The sequence below is a fragment of the Terrapene carolina genome, unplaced genomic scaffold (assembly GCF_002925995.2).
Source record: "Terrapene carolina triunguis isolate 2854851 unplaced genomic scaffold, T_m_triunguis-2.0 Scaffold141, whole genome shotgun sequence".
Lineage (NCBI taxonomy): Eukaryota > Metazoa > Chordata > Testudines > Emydidae > Terrapene > Terrapene triunguis.
In genome coordinates, this window is record NW_020664492.1 from 5299258 (window position 1) to 5319449 (window position 20192).

The 20192-nt window shown below is 39.9% G+C and overlaps 1 protein-coding gene across 1 annotated transcript; it reads right to left on the reverse strand.

The window, feature by feature from the left end:
• Positions 1-2617: 2617 nt before the first annotated feature.
• LOC112124053 (solute carrier family 46 member 3) lies at positions 2618-19323 on the reverse strand. The gene is made up of 5 exons (XM_026653579.2): positions 19131-19323; positions 7606-8479; positions 7073-7156; positions 4760-4916; positions 2618-3154 (listed from the first exon to the last, which is right to left on the reverse strand). The coding sequence occupies exons 1-5, from the start codon at positions 19320-19322 to the stop codon at positions 3067-3069; spliced, it is 1395 nt and encodes a 464-aa protein (XP_026509364.1). The 5' UTR covers position 19323; the 3' UTR covers positions 2618-3066.
• Positions 19324-20192: the final 869 nt, after the last annotated feature.

The following is a 20192-nucleotide window of genomic DNA, read 5'->3' on the forward strand; positions in this document are numbered from 1 at the left end:
AAATCTCTGCTTAATAAATACAGCACTATGGAGTCTCTCTTTGCTTGCTGATAGATTAGAGCAACCTTAGCTGTAAAAACGGTCCATGGGTTTTTTTAAAAAACAGGGAGAGGAGGGAAGGGCAGAGTTGTGCATTATATAATGCAATTGCCTGCCTGATTTGTGCATAAAGGTATCCTAGTGCAAGACCAAGGAGCACTAGAATTCCAGTTCTAGTGCTAACTTGCTCTGTGACCCTGGATAAGTCACTTTACCTCTCTGTTTCCTCATCTCATAAACAGGGATGATAATATCTGCCTCAGAGGGTGAGAATTAATTACTTAAATAATTGTAAAGTGCCTTGAAGATGAAAAGTGCTATATAAGTTCTAATTACAATTAGAGTGCATTCAATGCAAAACAATTAGATGTGTGGGTCAGATTTAGCCACTTCATCAAGGTTATAAAAGAAATAAAGATCCACAGAAGAGAAAGATCTTATGGCCTTTCAAGAGAGGAGCTCTTAAAGATGCTACAATGGTTTAAGTGGAGCTATGATGTAGATAAATGAATGATATATATACCTTGGCCCATGATAGGAGGAAAAAAGGACACAATGAAATTACAAGGCAGTAGATTTAGAACTGATTAAAAAAAAACCCTTTTACACAATCTGGCTTATGCACATACTTAAGTTTACATAATGCAAGTAATATTTGAAGTCAGTAAGACTACTCAGTGCATAAAATGCATGTGCTTAAGTCTTTGCAGAATCAGGGCCTCTCTAATTAGTCTATAATATTATTGAAACAAATGATTTAGCAGATTATTAAAAAGGCTTAAACATTTAGGGCCAGACCTTGGGTCCGTTGAAATCAATGGCAAAACTCCCAGTTACTTAAATGGACCAGGATCTGCCTCTTAGAATACATCTGCAGTTAAAATAACTAATAAAAAAGTCCCTTATACTTCACAGCATAGACTAGTCACTAGCTAGGGTCAGGAACAGATATCCCTTCTCACTGTGGTCACTGCCATATGCAGGACAGGGAGTGGATAGACTATAAGTCTGTTCTGGCACAACAGTTTCTATGTAAAATTAATAACTCATGAGTGAGACTGTGTCCATGTCCATCAATGATTGTAGGAATACAACTAGAGATTAGAGTTTAAATTGAAGGCAACAGGCAGAAGTCATCACAATATTGCAGCTGGTTGATGTGTATGAAATGAGTTAGCTTCAACCTAGTTCCAACTGGCCAAATGTCCATATCACAGATCCCACCAGTGGAAAGCTGCCATGAGAAGGAATGCATTGGAAAGAGTCCATGCTGGCTTCTCATTGCCACAGGTTATTCTCATTATAATATTAGAGGGAAAACCTATCTTGAGAACAAAGTTACAGGTGAGTTCCACACTTGCAAATGTTTCACATATAAATTAAATCTGCAGAAAAATGGTTTAATTTACAGTATATGCCAGAATTTTCCCCCGTTTGTTTGCCTTTTGGAAAAAAACACATATAGTTTGCTCATTTTAGACTGTCCTACAGGCCCCACAGTAACGTAAAAGTCCTTTGAGATGCACACTATAGGCCAGATCCTGAGCTGGTGCAAACTGGCAAGCTCCATTGGCTTCAAAAGAACTACAGAGATTTATACAAGCCGATGATCGGGCAAACTATCATTGTCACACAAGTTTAGATGACACAGCTGCATCATATGCCTCACTTTAATTTTTTTAATCACTTGACAGCCCTAATGTTATCACGATTAATCACGCTGTTAAACGATACAAGAATACCATTTATTTAAATATTTTTGGATGTTTTCTACATTTTCAAATATATTGATTTCAATTACAACACAGAATACAAAGTGTACAGTGCTCACTTTATATTTATTTTTTATTACAAATATTTGCACTGTAAAAAACAGAAGAAATAGTATTTTTCAATTCACCTAATACAAGTACTGTAGTGCAATCTCTTTATCATGAAAGTTGAACTTACAAATGTAGAATTATGTACCAAAAAAACCTGCACTCAAAAACAAAACAATGTAAAACTTTAGAGCCTACAATTCCAACATGGAAGCATGTCCTCTGGAATGACGGTTGAAGCGTGAAGGGACATATGAATTTTTAGCGCATCTGGCCCATAAATATCTGGCAACGCCAGTTAAAACAATGCATACAAATGCCCGTTCTCACTTTCAGGTGACACTGTAATTAAGAAGTGGGAAGCATTATCTCCTGTAAATGTAAACAAACTTGTTTCTCTTAGCGATTGGCTAAACAAGAAGTAGGACTGAGTGGACTTGTAGGATCTAAAGTTTTACATTGTTTTGATTTTGAGTGCAGTTAAGTAACAAAAAAACCTACATTTGTAAGTTGCACTTTCATGATAAAGAGATTGCACTACAGTACTTGTATGAGGTGAATTGAAAATACTATTTCTTTTATCATTTTTACAGTGCAAATATTTGTAATCAAAAATAATATGGTGAGCACAATACACTTTGTATTTTGTGTTGTAATTGAAATCAGTATTTTTGAAAAATGTAGAAAAACATCCAAAAATATTTAATAAATTTCAATTGGTATTCTATTGTTTAACAGTGCGATTAATTACAATTAATTTTTTTAGTTAATCGCGTGAGTTAACTGTAACTAATCAACAGCCCTACTTTAAATCATTTTCAAACTTGAGAGACAACAAAATACGGCTCTCACTTATTTTCTCTTAATTCTGAAAGAGACATTATTTGTAAATCCAAGAGCACAGGATGTAAAAAAATAAGTAATTCTAAATTCTTATTCATAAATACATATCAATCATTTTTGCTATACTTTAAAAACTGATAAAGACCCGCCACTCTCACCCTATTTGCATAGTTAAGTATAAGGATTAAACTCATTCTAGCATAAAATAGGAAGACTGGAAATGCTAGCAGTTTTATGGTAATTGTTGCAGAGCTACTGTCCAGATTTCATCTACAACTGTCACACTCTCTCCCCTATCAGTGTGTATGTAACAGGCTGTGCCATGCACATCAGACTAGAAAACCAAGGTAAGTAAATTCTTTGTTCAGCTGTCAATACTCTCTTCACTGGATACTTCTTCATATGCAGGTGATGCCAAGTCCTCTTCATGCCAACTGGTGCACATAAGCCAGCTGGAAGAGAGAGATAAGACACAGAGACATTTTTAGCAAGATAGTAATGTACAGTATGCTGAATCAGCACCAACAACACACCCAATGGCTTTCTGCACAGAAAGGTCCAGGTGGCTTAATAAATAAAGCAATGATAATACTTGCCCTATGTAACATGAGTTAGACAATCTCATTTTGGTTCTCTGTGAAAAGCACTAAGCCAGCATGCCTGATTTAGCACAAATTGGAACAAACTGCAGTTTCTGCTCTGAGATAATACCATTGCAAAGGATGATTTCTCAGGGTTAGAGTGAGGCTATTCTAAGGGCAGTATACCACAGATAAGGCATTAATCTGGAGTGGAGAGGGAAGACAAGACCTTCAGACATAACTATCATGCTATTCTATAGTCCTGGATCCAAGATGAATTAATTTATTGGTATGTGTCTATGACCCTTTGTACAGAAAACACTGCCTTTTTGAAAGGAGCTTTCCCTGTTATGCCGGAAATTATAGATTAAGTTATATCTCTCTATATCTGAGGTACTCATATGGCCCCCAATAACAGAGTATCTGAGCACCTCAATATCTTTATGTTCTAAAATACTCTCCACTTCCAGGATGAGACCCTTTATCTTCCAACTCCATTAAACCTATTGGGTCAGAATCACTGATATATTACTCCAGTTTAAAGCCAGGATAATTCAATGGAATGAGAGTGGCATAAAGCTGGACTGATGCAGTAGTGAATCAGGTCCAAGGTTTTGAAATGTTGAAAGGCACTCAAGTCTGATGTGTTCTTCATGTCTCACTACCCTGATCTTAAAACTCAGCTAGTCCAGAACAAAAGGCATTTGAGATGAAGTTTAGGCATGAGGTGAAAAGGTACAAGACTTCAGGAAGGATAACACTATCCCTCTTAATAAATATTTAACTTTCTAGAAATCTAAGAGTATACGTGAACTGGGAGAATGGCTCTTCTTTTTGTCAATTCCATTCATGTTTCAAAGTCTCAGATGCATAGTTTACATTAGAGAGAATGCAAGTGAATTTAGATATCATGAACACCAAGGAAAGGTGTAATTTGTCCTGAATATTACTGAAATACAGCTGGTTCAGTGTGGGTAAATATTACATAAGTTTGTCCTTCCCCAGCTTTTCTGATATGCATGGAGATTTATTCACACAGGGCTTGATCTCATGCTCAGTGAAGTAAATGTCAATATCAAAGATCCTATTGATTTTAATGCTGCAGGATCAAGGCGAAGGGGCCTGGATGGAAATGCTCCCATTGACTTCAGTGGTCTTTGGATCAGACCCATAACTCCCATTGGCGAGAATATACAACAAAACTGAGCTCTCTGCTTTCATACACCTTGATTACCCTCATTTTGTGCCAAATTTTCCCCTCAGAGGCACACACTCAAACAGAGCTCTCACTCACACCAATGGAAGCCACACATGCATCCAGGGGTAGAATTTAGCCCCACATTAGGAAACTCAAGTTAGACGTAAATATGGCGCCAACAGGTGAAAGGCAACATTTATCCACTAAACCACCCAGCTTCATTTCATACATAAATATATTTCTACTCTAGTAAAAAAACCCTTATGATATATACTTACCACATGACGCCCAGGGGAATTATACAAAGACCAGCTGATAAGAGGAAACTAAAGCCTGGAAACCAAGCTACAGTGGCTGCATAGAGACTATTAAAAACTGCGAGTGAAATGGCACTAGTCATAACTTCCAAGCAGGCAATGCAAGCAAACACAGCACCTGTTAAAATAAAAATATCTGGATAACAATACAGTGCTCTGCAAGTATTGAAATGAAAGTCATTCACTTTGGTCAGAGAAGAGGATTAATAAAAAAATACAAGAGATCCACTACAGTTACAATTCCACATCATACAATTTCTGTACAGCATCACTGTTAGAATGCTTTACCGGCGGACCACCTTCACAATTATTCTTGTTAAGTGACAAGAGCGTGTTGCCAGTGGAGATTATCTTTACTACCACTCTGCCCATGTATCTCCTTTCTTGAATCTTTTCAGTAACACCCGCTGTTCTTCCAAATCAAACAACTCATTCTCACTTGCAAAGTTCTGTGCAACTCCACCTACTATCTCTTCCCTTTTCCTGCTCTCTTCTTCTCCTTTTTCTCTATGTCCATCTTTTCCACACTTTGTTGTTTCTTTCATGCTACTCCTTATATGCTGAACAGCTTCCAGCTAATGTTCAACAAGGGTCTAATCCAACAAAGCAAGTGCTTTGCTGGATCAAGACTTCAGTGCCTCTATCCTCTTCCTCCATTTCCAGAAATGAAAAATTCTACATTACCTCAGTCTGCATTTTTTCTATTATACTCCATCCGGGTTACCCCATTTAGACTGTATACTCTTTAGGACAGAACATCTTCTTTTGGCATGCTTGCCCATGGCACAGCATTATGTATGCTCATGGTGCTATATAGATAAAGTAACTATAATAATTAAGCATAAAGAGGTCACAAATTCACATATTCATAGTTTCCAAGGCCAGAAGGGACCATTGTGATTAACTAGTCTGACCTCCTGTATAACAAAGGCCATAGAACTTCCACAAATAATTCCTAGGGCAGATCTTTTAGAAAAACATCCAATCTTGATTTAAAAATTGCCAACGATGGAGAAGCCACCATGACCCTTGGTAAATTATTCCTATAGTTAATCACAAACAACATTAAAAAATTATGCTTTATTTCTGGTCTGAATTTGTCTAGCTTCAACTTCCAGCCACTGGATTCTGTTATACCTTTCTCTGTTAGATTGAAGAGCCCCCCCCATTATTAAATATTTGTTCACCATGTAGATCCAAATAAATAGTAATCAAGTCACCCCTTAATCTTCTCTTTGTTATGCTAAACAGAATGAGCTCTTTGAGTAAATCACTATAAGGCAAACTGTCTCCTGCATCAAGCCACTCAACTATAGGCAATCCTAAAGAATGATATTTCCACATTTGTAGTTTCTTGGCAATGTGAATGATTAGAGACCAGTACAGATAAAAACATCTTTGTTTTGCTAAATATATAATAAATATGAATAGCTCAAGAGAACTCTTTTGCAATAAATGAGCTGGCACTTTCACAAAGTATCAGTTTGGCTACTCAAAATTCTGTGAGAGCATTCGGAGCTAGAGGTGCCAAAATATGGTACATACATACTTCAAACAATAAGCCATTCTTTACCAGCTTTCAATTAAACATCAGTGAAAAGATTGCAGAATAACAGGCTTCATTTCTGCACTACACTATACAAAGTGTTTTTAGTTTTAAATCTAAACATCCGTGGTTTTATATAGGTAAGAATTAATGTTATGTCCTTTGGGAAATTTACTATAGCCATGAGGCAGTGGTGCACAACTCAGTATCAGAGTCCTTAATTGTTTCTTTTCCACCCTTTCAAGTGTTTCAAAGGTTGACCATCCACCCTTTGCCATTCGAAATATAATTTGTAATGGCTAACTAAACATGAGATGTATTTCTTTCTCTGAATGTGAAAACTTGCCGAATGTTAAAAGCACTTGTCAAGTCACAACTGTATAACAGAGCTTTACTTTTAACTCCACTTCCAGTTTTCAGGGGATCACTATTTTTAACCAAAATGCCAACCAATCTTTTAGGGTTTTTTTCCCCAATGGAGAAATTTTGGCCAGGTGTTAACATCTAATCTTGTTTACATTAACTTGGAAACAAAAGTCACAAGGATTTTACTGAAATAAATTAGAGTGATAATAGATAGAACCTGAAATTAAAGAAATTACTTTAAAAAGCTAGAACAAGCAAAAAAATGGAACCCCTTCACACAAATATGTTCTAAACCTTTTATAATTTAGAGCCTATTTATTTTAAGATGCCTGATGAATGTTTCTTTAATAAATTCAACTCACCTTGTTCACTAGCCAGAACCACTTTTGACAACATGGACCGTAGAACTGGAATGGGCATAAAACATAGAAGAGAGGGCACTCTCACTGCAAAACAATATAATTAGTCATGAGTCACGCAAATAACGCATTTTAGAATTTAAAGGTGAACTGCAATTTTTTTTAAATGACCTAACTGCATTTTATGTACTGAAGGCTCCAAATAGTAAAAGTGATAGAAGATTCAAACCATAACTATTATTGTATTGTGACACAATTATCTTAAATTATCTTAGCACAGAAAAACAGTCATAAACCCAGTATATATACATGATATTAAAACCAGAAAGCCATAAGGAAGTGCTTTCATTCACTTGTCACACTTTTCATTTTTGAATTTACATTTAAAATCCAATATGAACTTGATTGAACATTACTTTTTTTGTTGTTGTTTTTAAAATATCTTTAGGTTCTTAAGGGATCAGCTGGCTTAATTATATAGAATATAACAATTTTCACATATTTCATGAATCTAAAGGGCCTGCTTTTGAACTCACCTAAAAACATGAGCAGTGTAGTTTTGGCAAAGGCAGCCATGACCATTCCTCCAATGTAAGAAAATATCCCGATGAAGACAATATAGATGTCCCTGAGACAATGTGAAAACAAGTATATTCCTAAAAAACTGGTCAGAGAAACAGAAGTGGATGCAGCTGCTCCATATCCTATGTAGAGTTCATTCCAGCAGAGAGGTTCATCCAGTTCATACAACGTAAAAAGAGAACTCCCACCCATCCAGGTAAAAAAATACATCATGAATGTAAAAAGCAATACAATGATTAAAGTTCGTTTTTTACAAGTGGAAGTTTTAAAAAGCATGTACACTCCAGAAAATGCTTCTTTAAGGCCTTCAGTACAAGATACTGATGCATGCTGCTGGAATTCAGGTACACGTACTGTATCCTCCAGCCAAAATGTAATATAGAAAATATTAATAACGTGAAGCAGAGAAGCAACCACAAATGTCCATGGAAAGCCTAATCCTCTTATGAAGTAGCCGGAAGTCAGTCCTGCTAATCCAGATACAAGTCCAAAAATCAAATCAACCACAGCTATACGTATCGTTTTCTGCTTCTCTTCATTACATAGGTCAGCTATAAAGGCAAAGGCTCCTCCGAGGAAAGTTGCAATGCTTCCAAACAGTGAACCAAAAAATGCAACTGCAAACAAAATAGAGAGGGACAGGGAGAAATATGATAATGCACCAAGGAAAGCATTTGATATAAAAGCTCCCACTGAAGGCAGAACTAAAGATTTTTTGCGTCCATGACGATCCCCATCAGCTACAAGGACAATGGCAACCAAAATGCTGGGAACTGCGCCAGTTAAGTCCAACTGCATGAGAAAAAGAGAGGCCTTTTCTTGGACTTCCTGCAAAGGGAAAAAAAAAATAATATGAAGCAGTTACATATCCAAAAAATTCTACTGCTGTAACCTTTGTCCTCTCTCTCCCTTCCCTCAATATTGTCACTCTTTCTTGTTGTATTTTAACTTAGGACATGATCCTGAACACTCTCATTCAGGCAAGTAGTCCTTACTTGATGAGTAGTCGCAATGGAGTCAACAAGACTACTGTTGTGAGTACGCATTTGTAAGTTCAGGCCCCTATGCTGTGAGCCCTTCAGCAAAGGGGCATTGGTCTGCTTCTGCTCTTACTGAAGTCGGTGATAAAACTACTACTACTTTATGGCCAGATGCTGGTTCCCACTCACAGGAAGCAACACCTTACTCCACATGTAATCATATTGAAACATGCAATTTAATGCAGATAAGGGGGATCAGAATCTGGCCCTGAATGGGATTATTACAGAGCCCATGATATTTTACTTATCTGTAAAGTGTCATGCATATTGATAGTGCTACATCAATACATAATAATGCACACAAAGGAAATACAGTAGAACCTCAGAGTTACCAACACCTCAGGAATGGAGGTTGTTCATAACTCTGAAATGTTCATAACTCTGAACAAAATGTTATGGTTGTTCTTTCAAAAGTTGACAACTGAACATTGACTTAATACAGTTTGAAACTTTACTATGCAGAAGAAAAATGCAGCTTTTAACCCTTTTACTTTAAATTAAACAAGCACAGAAACAGTTTCCTTACCTTGTCAAATCTTTTTATTAAACTTTCCCTTTATTTTTTAGTAGTTTATGTTTAATACAGTACAGTATTTGCTTCTTTTTTAATTTTATTTTGTTTCTGCTGCTGCCTGATTGCATACTTCCAGTTCCAAATGAGATGTATGATTGACTGGTCAGTTCGTAACTCTGAGGTTCTAGTGTATTGCATAAAAACTAATCGTACTGACACATCTATACTTAATATTATCACATAGTATTCCATGACATGAGAAGCAAGACACGAGAAGTAATTATTCCATTCTACTCCACACTGATAAGGCCTCAGTTGAAGTACTGTGTCCAGGTCTGGGCACCACATTTCAGGAAAGATGTGGACAAATGGGAGAAACTCCAGAGGAGAGCAACAAAAATGATTAAAGGTCTATAAAACATGACCTATAAGGAAAGGCTGAAAAAGCTGGACTTGTTTAGTTTGGAGAAGAGAAGACTGAGGGGGGACATGATAATAGTTTTCTGGTACATATAGGCGTGGGAACTAGGGGTACAAGGGTGCTGCAGCACCCCCAGCCCATGCCCAGGGCTCTGCTCCTGGCCCCACACGGGGTCCCAGCTGCCGGCCCCGCACCCAGGGACTTTGCTCCCAGCCCCAGCTCCCGGCCCCCTTACCCCATCTGTGTCCACCCTCCCAGAACCCCGGCTCTGGGAGGTGTGTGTGGGGGGGCACAGACAGGTGTAAGGGGGGCATGAGGTAAAAAGTTTGGGGACCACTGCTTTACAGTTTCCTTAGCTGGCTTCCAGCACCCCCACTTCCAGCGCCACTGCCAGTACATAAAAGGTCGTTACAAGGAGGAGGGTGAAAAATTGTTCTCCCTTGGGCTGGTCTACACTGGGGGGGGGGGGGAGAAATCGATCCAAGATACGCAACTTGTCGAAGTATCTTGGATCGAATTACCTGGGGTCCACATGGCGTGGGATCGACGGCCGCAGCTCCCCCGTCGACTGCGCTACCGCCGCTCGCTCTGGTGGAGTTCCGGAGTCGACGGTGAGCACGTTCGGGGATCGATATATCGCGTCTTAACGAAACGCGATATATCGATCCCGGATAAATCGATTGCTACTCGCCGATACGGCGGGTAGTGAAGACATACCCTTAACCTCTGAGGATAGTACATGAAGCAATGGGCTTAAATTGCAGCAAGGATGGTTACATTTGGACATTAGGAAAAACTTCCTGTCATGGTGGTTAAGCACTGGAACAAATTGCCTAGGGAGGCTGTGGAATTTCAGTCATGGGACGTTTTTAAGAACAGTTTAGACCAACACCTGTCAGGAATGGTCTAGTTATGACATAGTCCTGCCTTGAGTGCAGGGGACTGGACTAGATGACCTACTGAAATCCTTTACAGTCCTACACTTCTATGATTCTATGACCATCAACAAGTCTGTGAAGTACCTGGATAATTTACCTAACAGGTGCAAATACATTTAAAACCATTGGAAAGGAGTTCTCAGGCTCAGAAAGTCTCAGAATCACTAACCTCTAGTAAGAGAGGTATCAGGCTGTGCGTGTATTCCTGTAAGATACAGTAGCTTCATTATAGCAATAAATAGATGCAAGAGTGGAGGAAGAACTTCTGAGTTCTTTTTATTCAATTTAATAAAAGTTTTATTTTTAAACACACTTGATGGACATAAATTAATGGCACATTTGTGACTAATGGTAGTAAGTGAAAAGAATTAAAGAAAAAAGTTAAAGAAAAAACAGTAACAATATAAATCAAAGTTGATTTGATGATTATTTTGCACTTGACACTGGTTGCTAGCAAATTCAGATCTTGGTTTGTGTTTAGTTACACGGGCAATACCAAAGGGCAGTCACTCCAGCAGCTGAAAAGGAAGTAACTCGATCAGCCTAGAGAGCAGCGGTAGGAAGGAAAGTGGTTCTCTGTGCACAAATCTCCATGTCATGCTATCAAACAGAACCAAAACTAATGTAAAAGGACTAAAGTCACTCTGAAAGTTCACCTGGAGCTTCCGCGGTATCATGAAGTGGTGGTGCTGGACTTTGTTTACTTGCAGGGTGGGAAGGAGGCATAGCCCTCCACGCCCACCCAGGGTGTTCTGAGATCCTGAAGAAAATTGAGTAGATCTTGAGGCAACCATGGAGGGCTCAGACCTTCACCCGAAGGGCAAGCCCCCTTACATTCTTGTCTCCCTTATCCCATGCCCTTATGGCAGCACGGCTGCTTCAGAAGTCATATTATCATGGCCTTCCTGCCTGCACTACTGCCACCCTGGGGATCTGACAGCCTGAATCTGGAACCAGGTTAAAATGGAGGATGATCCTTTGGTCCCTAACAACTCCCCCTGATAGGTTTTGGGCCAGATAAGTGGAGTTTTCTTCTGCTTTCATCCAGTTTCTATTTGGGAACAGGGAACAAGATATGGCGTAGCAGTGTTTCTCAAATGTGGCCACTGTGGGCGCATGCGGCCACCCAGGGTTTTTCTTGCAGTCACAGCCTCCTAGGCAGTGATTGGTGAGGGGGGGAGAGGGAGGGAGAAGCATTCACCCCTTCCCCATGGCCACCAGTAGGAGTTGGGCCTCGCCCCCCTCTGGAGCCAGAAACACCAGAAAAGCAGGCAGCCAGTCTGAGTTCCCCCCTTTCCCAGGGGCAGTGGGGTTCAGGCTTCCGGCTTCAGCCCTGGGACGTTGGGCAGCAGGCTCTGGCCATGGGGCTTCAGGTTCCAGCCGCAGGGCTTCGGGCTCCATCCATCTACCGCGGGGCTTCGGACCCCCACTCACACTCTCCTTCATTGCCCATGGCCCCCACTGCCTCCTCTAGCCCTCCATTACCCCCAGCCCCCACTGCTTCCCTACCCAACTCTCCATTCACAGCTTAATTTGTCCCCCGGCTTGCCAGGGTTGAGTAAGTCTGCTATAAAAAGCGATATTAACAAACCTACAAATATCAGTTTTCACAGGAGCAGACTTACTAGCTAGCAAGTCTAAAAAAAAACCAGCAACCAAAAAAACAAAAGAAACAACAACAAAAAAAGACAAGGCCGTGCAAAGCACCTTATTTTGTTTCTATTCTGTTTAGGTCCAGTAAAGATCTGTACATTATTTTTATTATTGAGTCTGAAAACTCCCCTACATAAATAAATTACAATGATTTGGACATGGATATGTGCATATGTATTTGTTTTTCCTAAAGTTAATTAAGTATTTTAGGAAAAACTGTCAGAGCAGCCACCAAAAAATTTCTTGTGAGAACCCCTGGCCTAGACAGTGAGAAAGGAAGCAACTTGATCAACACAAAAAGAGGGAAGGGCCCTGTCTACAGAGTGCACTGGTGCAAAGGAAAGACAAGCATCATGAATGGAGCGTAGTGTTAGGAAAGGAAGTAATTTATCCTAGAGAGAGAGAGAGAGAGAGATGGGGGGAGCATGAGAAGGGAAACTACTTGCTCTGCAGAGACAGCAGCAGTGGGAAGGGAAGCAATAGCCTGCAGACAAATGGGCATAACGAACAAAGCAGAGGCATCTTGTGAGACAAGGATTAACTGCAGTTGTGAAGACAGCGAAAAAATTGATCCATGGGTAGCACTTTTTGTACAGTTAAGCAGCAAACAGAACCTTAGGATGTTCCATGTTGTATGCAATGTTTCTTTACTAAAGCTGGCACTCCAATACTACAGCTGGCACACCACAGTGATGAGCATCATAGAAATGCCAATACACTGGTAATAAAACTCTACTTTACCATATTGTCTCACCCCATCCCACACAGGAATGCTCAGGGTACTCAATAACCCATACCATAAAACAGTCTAAAACTCATACAGATATGATAGCTAAAAACCCAACACCCTTAATAACATTAAACAAGAAGAGAAAAATGGCATGTGTGTGTGTGTGTTTTGGAGGAGAAAGTCCAACACACGCAAAAAAGGAGGCGAGATGCTCAACTCCTGTAAATCACCCATCTCCATTAATTTCACTGGAATTACCCTGGCTTGCACCATCTGATCTAGTTCAAGGACGGGGGAGGGGGACATATGCCACATTTAGAATGCATGAACACTATCAATGAACACTTCAAGCTTTTATAAAGTAAATGAAAATGAACATAAAAAACTATGGGCCAACTCTTCAGCTCGTTCAAACCAACACAACTCCATTGAAATCAATGGAGCTACACAGATTTAGAGCAGCAGAGAATCTGGCCCTATTTTCTTAATCTGCAAATCCACTACACTCTAAAATATGATTATACAGAACAAAAAATCCTAGAATACAAAATTAAATGGATGAAAATGAAGAATCCCTTGATTTAAATAAGGATTAAATTAAGTGAGGAATGTTGTGTCTGAGGCTGAACAATGAGCAGGACAGGACAAATTGATAGCGGCTCGTACAATTAAAGAATGTTACATACTAGCAAAGGATACTGCATGCACTGTATGATAAATAATGTTTCAATATAACTCCTCTGAGCTCAGTTAAAAGAGATTTTGTTCAATCCAGAAATCAGAAAGCACCAGCTTTCATTCCAGTGAATTCTGAACCTCTTTTTAATTAATTATAAAATGAATATATTCCCCAAAGCCTATGAGATAATGAATCCAAGTGCCGCAAAGGCCTTATCCATCTTTGACTAAATCTTATACAACTTTACAGACCCCAAATGCTCTCCTATTGTCTTACATTTATTTTCTCATTTTGCCCTGACACTGTTGAGCTTGAAAAGCCCCTCCCAACCCTACAAACAAAGGAACTACACAAGATGAACAGAGAGGACAATTTGTCTCTTCCTGAGAGGCTGATAGAAACAGAATTTAAGGAACACCACAGCAAAATGTAGGGCATCTATGTATAAAAGTCACTAGTATCTTGGACTCCCAGGAAAATCCAGAATACCTGGTGCAAATATAATCTCAGCAAAGTGTCTGGAGTTTAAATTTCTCAGCCTACTGTTTTCACCCACTTGCAGATAGAATTCTCTCTCAGTGTGGAATCCTGGCCCCATGGAAGCAAATAGGGATTTTGCCATTTACAACAATGGGGCAAGAATTTCATGCTCAGATGCTATGGTGATGAGTGTGATGTAAAACACAGGCAGACAGACAAAATCGTGATTATTTCAGAGTTTACAGCTACCTGAGGCCTGTAGTGATGAAATAAGGGGAACTGGAAATTGGCAGGGCATGGGCAACAGAAAAGTTCTGCAGGACAAGATCCTGCTTACCGGAGACCCATTGCCCTGAACAGAGTTATCCAAGCACTGTGAATGTAAAACTAGTTATTTATTATGCATCCTTTATGTCAAATAATTGCAGTGAGCAACTGTGTGAAAAAGTAAATTCACAATGATCTTGTTGCAAGAAGCCATTTGAAATTCAGCTGACTCATGGTTAATAAGCACTTTTTTCAATGCTTTGCATGTAGTGGGAAAGTTTTATTTTTCGAAGCATGTACTGTCACGTTTTGAAAAAAAGCTTGAATTTCAGGGTTTTCCAGCAAATGTCAACTACAGAAAAAAAAAATCAAACTAAGTTTTTGTGAAGTTTAACTACATTTCCAGATCAGAAATCTGCAGCTGGCAGATTTTTCATCATTTATGGGTTTTGTAGTTGCAATAATGAAAACAACATGACAGTATATGGCTATGTCTACACTAGTACTTTTGTCAGTAAAATTTCTGTCGTTCAGGGATGTGGAAAAAAAAACATACCCCGTCTGACATAAGTTTCACCAACAGAAGCGCCGGTGCAGACAGCACCATGTCAGCGGGAAATGTTCCCCCGCCGACTTAGATACTGCCGCTCGTTGGGGGTGGTTTAATTATGCCAACGGGAGAGCGCTCTCCCGTCGGCATAGAGCTGCTACACAGAAGACTTTACAGCGGCGCAGCGGTACACCTGTGCCACTGTAAGGTCTGTAGTGTAGACATAGCCTACGCATGACACTAAGAACCCCTCAATGCCAACTGGCAAAGGGCTCACTGTTCTGTCAGCAACTCCAATCAGGCCTCACAAACTCACTGCACCTAACACATTGCTGCCACAGTAGTTATCCATAAAGAATGTTGTGTGAGGTATGAAATGAAAGTCAATGACACGCTGGCCATTAATATCATTGTGAAGTGTTTGTATTAATACTATATGAGGAACTGTGTATATGTACTGATAATATGCTTTAAAGTCTGTAACCAAACAAAGGGAGAAAGAGGTTTCTTCCAGGAGGAAAGATAGTTATCACTGTCATAAAACAATGGAAGCTACATTTGCATGTAAAGTCGACAGGAAAGACAGGTTGACAGGGGGTAGGAGGGATGTGAACACAATATGGCACCAACACAGTGGAGAACAAATAGCAGGAATGCTTTCAAAGGTTTACTGGGCTATAACAGGGATGCAAGAACAACTCCCATTATCCATTTCACTGAGGAACACTCTTAGTGAGGGGGTGATTTGTGAAAGAATAGATCCTAGATTGACTGAAAACCAGCAAGCTCTGCAGAAAGACTTCTGAGGGTGAGAAACTACTTTAGACAAGGGTTGTAGCCTGTTAAGTTTTTATCTCTGGAAAGTGTGTTATAGTTTTGTTTTATTTGTAACCATTTTTGTTCCCCTTAGTCTTTCTCAATACTCATTTGAATCTGTGAATCTCTGTTCTTTGTTAATAAACAATTACAGTGCTGTGTTGCTATAAAGGACCTGATCCTGAGTTGTAACCATCCATCTGTGTAACCACCCAGCTGTGTGTACACTATCTCTTAAGGGGCAGCTTACCTGGTAATTACTGAGAGTGTCCAGTGACAGTGGCTGGACACTATGGGGGGGGGGGGGGGGGGGGAATGCTTGTGGGAGGAACTGAGATACTTTGCCTGCAAGTTTAAGTCTTGGTGTAAGGGCTGGAAAAGTTCTGAGGAGTTTGTTTGGGTGGCTAACTGACCATGAGTGCCAGAGAACTGAAAAACAGTAAATCTGTCTCTTACTAAGGCAGGGGGTAACACGATGACCTCTGGTTCTGGACACCCCGAGAAAGTATCACAATATACCAAAATTCATCTACCTAAAACACAGCATGCAGTAAGAGCTAATACTGGATGAAAATACCTGTTGTGGGTGATGTACAAAGACTATTAAGAGAAAAAGCCTATAGGTGCCTTGGAAAAATCATTGGAATTCACAAACCCTGAGCTAGGTGCCTAGGTTCCCTACACAATTTATGAGGAGAGGTAGGCACCTGAGAATAGGATCCATAAAAGCCAGCACATTCTCCTCTTTGTCTAGCCACATTAATATTTAATTGTTTAATACAAAGTGGAATGGCTTCAGCAAGAGAAACCCACCTCAGAATATTCTGAAGCCCAGTGGTTAGAGCTTTCCCCAGAGAAGTGGAAAACCCCTATTCAAATCCCTTCTCCTCACAAGGCAGAGGGGATAATTGAAACAGAGTCTCTTGTATCTGGGGTGAGTATCCTAACCACTGAGCTAAGGGTTATAAAGGGAGGTCTCCTCCTCTTGGCCATTTTGTGAAGAGTTAGGCATGCTTGCTGAATTGGGCCAAGCAGGCAAGCTAGGCAGGGGAACACCTACTTTCACCTGGTTTGAGGACCACACTGCAGCTTAGGCATGAGACAGGTGTCAGGTCACCTACCTGAGGGAGCAATGCACATGCCCAGAGGCACAAACTTTGACAGCTGGGGCACTTTGACAGTGAAAATTTAGGTGCTGAGTGAGATTAGGTGCCTACAGAGTTAGGCTGCAGCTGAGCAGGTGGATTGTGGATCACAGTAGGACATAAATTCCTTTTAGATCTGGGCCAAAAAACCTTGATCTAGCCAAAAGCATCCACAGACTTCCACTTCACAAAAACCTCAGTAGACCATGAGTTCTGGTTCAGGTCAAGCTAATAAAAGGTCAGATTGACTTGCAATGGAAGCCTCTCTTTCTCTCCAAAAAGAACAGCTTTGCAGCCAAACATTGCAGCCTGGAGGAGTGGAAAATTCACATGTTCTCCTCCTGTGCTCTAAAAGTTATTCCAGTTCAATAGCTAGCTCTCCTGCTGTGTGATGCTGGAAGAGAGGCAAGTCAGGTCTCGGCAGCCCAGCCTCAGCTTTTTTGAGTTTATTTGTGTTCAATTACATGCTGCAGAGTTAGTGTGATCAGTGCCTACTAGCATCTCTACATTGATTAACAGATTGCTAAAAGGTGCCTCCTATTCCCAATCACCAGAAAGCTGCTGGGTCTCTTCCCAATTGCAGCTGTGGATCATGCACAGCTGCTTTCTTGCTATTTAATTAAAGCTCCGTAGTTTGGGTCAGCCAGGAAGAGCTGTTTATGCTTCTACTAGACTCTGACCCCCATAGGAGGCTTAACAAAGCCCTGGCTGGGATGATTTAGTTGGGATTAGGTCCTGCTTTGAGCAGGGGGTTGGACCAGATGACCTCCTGAGGTCCCTTCCAACCCTGATATTCTATGATTCGGGAGGTAGAAGTCAAGTAATCAATACTAAAGGGGATTAATGGGAGTCATAAATGGCCTACCTTGGCTAATCTGTCAGCCAAAAATATATAGAGAGAGAGAGAGAGAGAGAGAGAGTCCTATGGCAAAAATTCAACTTTGCCCTCTTAAGTTTTTCCTTAGCTGACTAGTCTCCTGACAAATGAGGAAGAACTCATTGTCATGGTAGAAAGCCTGAGCTATTCCATTGAACTTGCTCAGAGGAGTCCACATATGGCATTGACAAGCATGCGCTTGTTATATATGGCAAGTGGGCTAGGTAGACTGGATGCTCCACTCTTGAGAAGGGGCAGTGTAGAATACCAAATTAGTAAATTTATGGTAGCATCCCAGAGATTCAGATCTAGGATTGCGCAAAATCCCTCACTTCAAGTGCTACTTAGAGTTTTACAACAATCCCTTTCTCTGGTTTCGGAATTATGTCAGCTGATGGTCTCTTATTAACACATGCCTTTTTTATAACTCACAAATCCATGTCAACTACCACTTTCCCCTAAATGTAAAGGAAGCTGTGGTGTAACGGGATTCTAATCAGTATCTAATTAAAAGAAGAGTAAATTGTACAAATAATATTAAAATATGCTTTAAATATTTTTTAAAAGGATCATTAACAATCAAATGAAGAGTTGCCATCCTTATATTCTGACAATACAGGAAATGAATGTCACTATTGGCATGAATGAGAAATCAGAGATTTTCTAAGGTGTTGAAAGATCAGTTCAGTTAAATACATATTTTAAAATTCTCTTTAATTTCCTCCTCCTGGTCTCCCATCCCTGTCTGATGTCATCTCTCCCTGTAGAATGCTATATCTATCTAACCAAGGCCCTGCTCCTGCAAAGACTGACATACATGTTTAACTTGACACATGGAGTAGTCCCACTGAAGTCAAAGGTATTAATCACACTGCGTAAAGTTTAACACATGCATACATCTTTGCAGGATCAGGGCCCTAGTTTCTATACTTCTCAGCGTAAGGGCAATATCTTCTTTTTGGGCCAAACCTGTAAGGGAGTGGTTCTCAACCTGCAGCCCAATCAGCATACAGCTGCGGCACATCCTCAGGGCCATACAGGTAGTATATATGTTGTGTAGGTGCGACCCATATAACACATAGAGAGGTGCATATGCAGCCCACAATGGTAAATAGGTTGAGAACCACTGCTCTAAGCTAATGTGCACCCTCAACTCCTAATGACTTCAGAGGGAACTGAATGTCCTCAGCATCTTGCTGAGTTGATTCTTTGTAAACACTATACACACCTATAGCACCATATAAATATTAATGAAATCATCATTTTATAACAATTAAGCCACTGTTAATTAAATATTTATCTAGTACTCACTGCAAATTTTCCTTTGTAATATGTTTTCTTTCCTACTTCCCCCTCTCCCCCTCCTTACCTTCTGTTTGATATAGGCTGGGTTACTTCTGTTTAGTTCACAGTAAGTAGTGTTGTTATTTTCTATTAAACTGGAGTTGCTTCCTTCTTCCCATAGCCTCCGATAAATATACTGCTGAATCAGCGGTACGGTCAAGAAGTAGGCAAAAGTGTAAATGATGATGACAGGTTCCACTAACAAAACCTTCCTCATGTCTGGATTGCCCTTCAATTCTCTGTTCAGAAAGAAAGAGCATGCATTAGCTGTCCGATACAAAAGGAACACACATACTAGTGTTTCAATATAGTCTAAAATTCAGGTGAGAGGGGTTTTGCACACTATAGAGAGAAAGGAAGTGTCAGCTGGTAATTCTCTGCCAGTTACGGAGGAGCTTACACTGTTTTGAACCAAGCTTGGTTTTAGATTGCTATTGTGTAATTTATATTGCTAAAAATCTGAGTCACGAATGAGTTGCACATTTAATTCAGTTTCTATTTTAGCCAGTCAACTATTTAACTAGTTAAAAAGAACTGAATGTTTTAAAGTTGGTGATGTCTTTTTCTCCTCACTATTGTTCTCCTTGTTTACGTTTTGCCATGTTCAGTAGTTTCTTAAAAACATGTATTTTAAAATTCTAAAAGTAGTTAAGCAGTAAAGGATCATTTAAAAACTCGTATATCACACTGTTTTAGAGAACCCAAAGGCAGACATCTTCCCTCCCCAAATAAAATGTCAGGTCTTGCTACTCTCTCTGGGGTTGTTTATTCAGCTGCTCCAAGATATAGACCAGTTATTCAAAGTCCGGATGTGCAAAATGACCAAAATTACAAGCAGTAGTAGCGAGATCACTTTATGTCATGTGACATTGCCCCTCCCCCCCCAAAAAACCAAACTATTTTCAGTGTTAGCAAAAATTCATGTTTGTGTGTATCTAAGCGTTCAGGTATCATCTGAATGTCTGTGTGGCACGTCTTGGTCTGATAACATGTGTGTCACTATCTCTAGTATGCCTTAGTGGCTGTGTACACTGGTCTACACGGCAAAAAAAGTGTGTTCTTACTCACCTTAGCTAACCCATGTTAA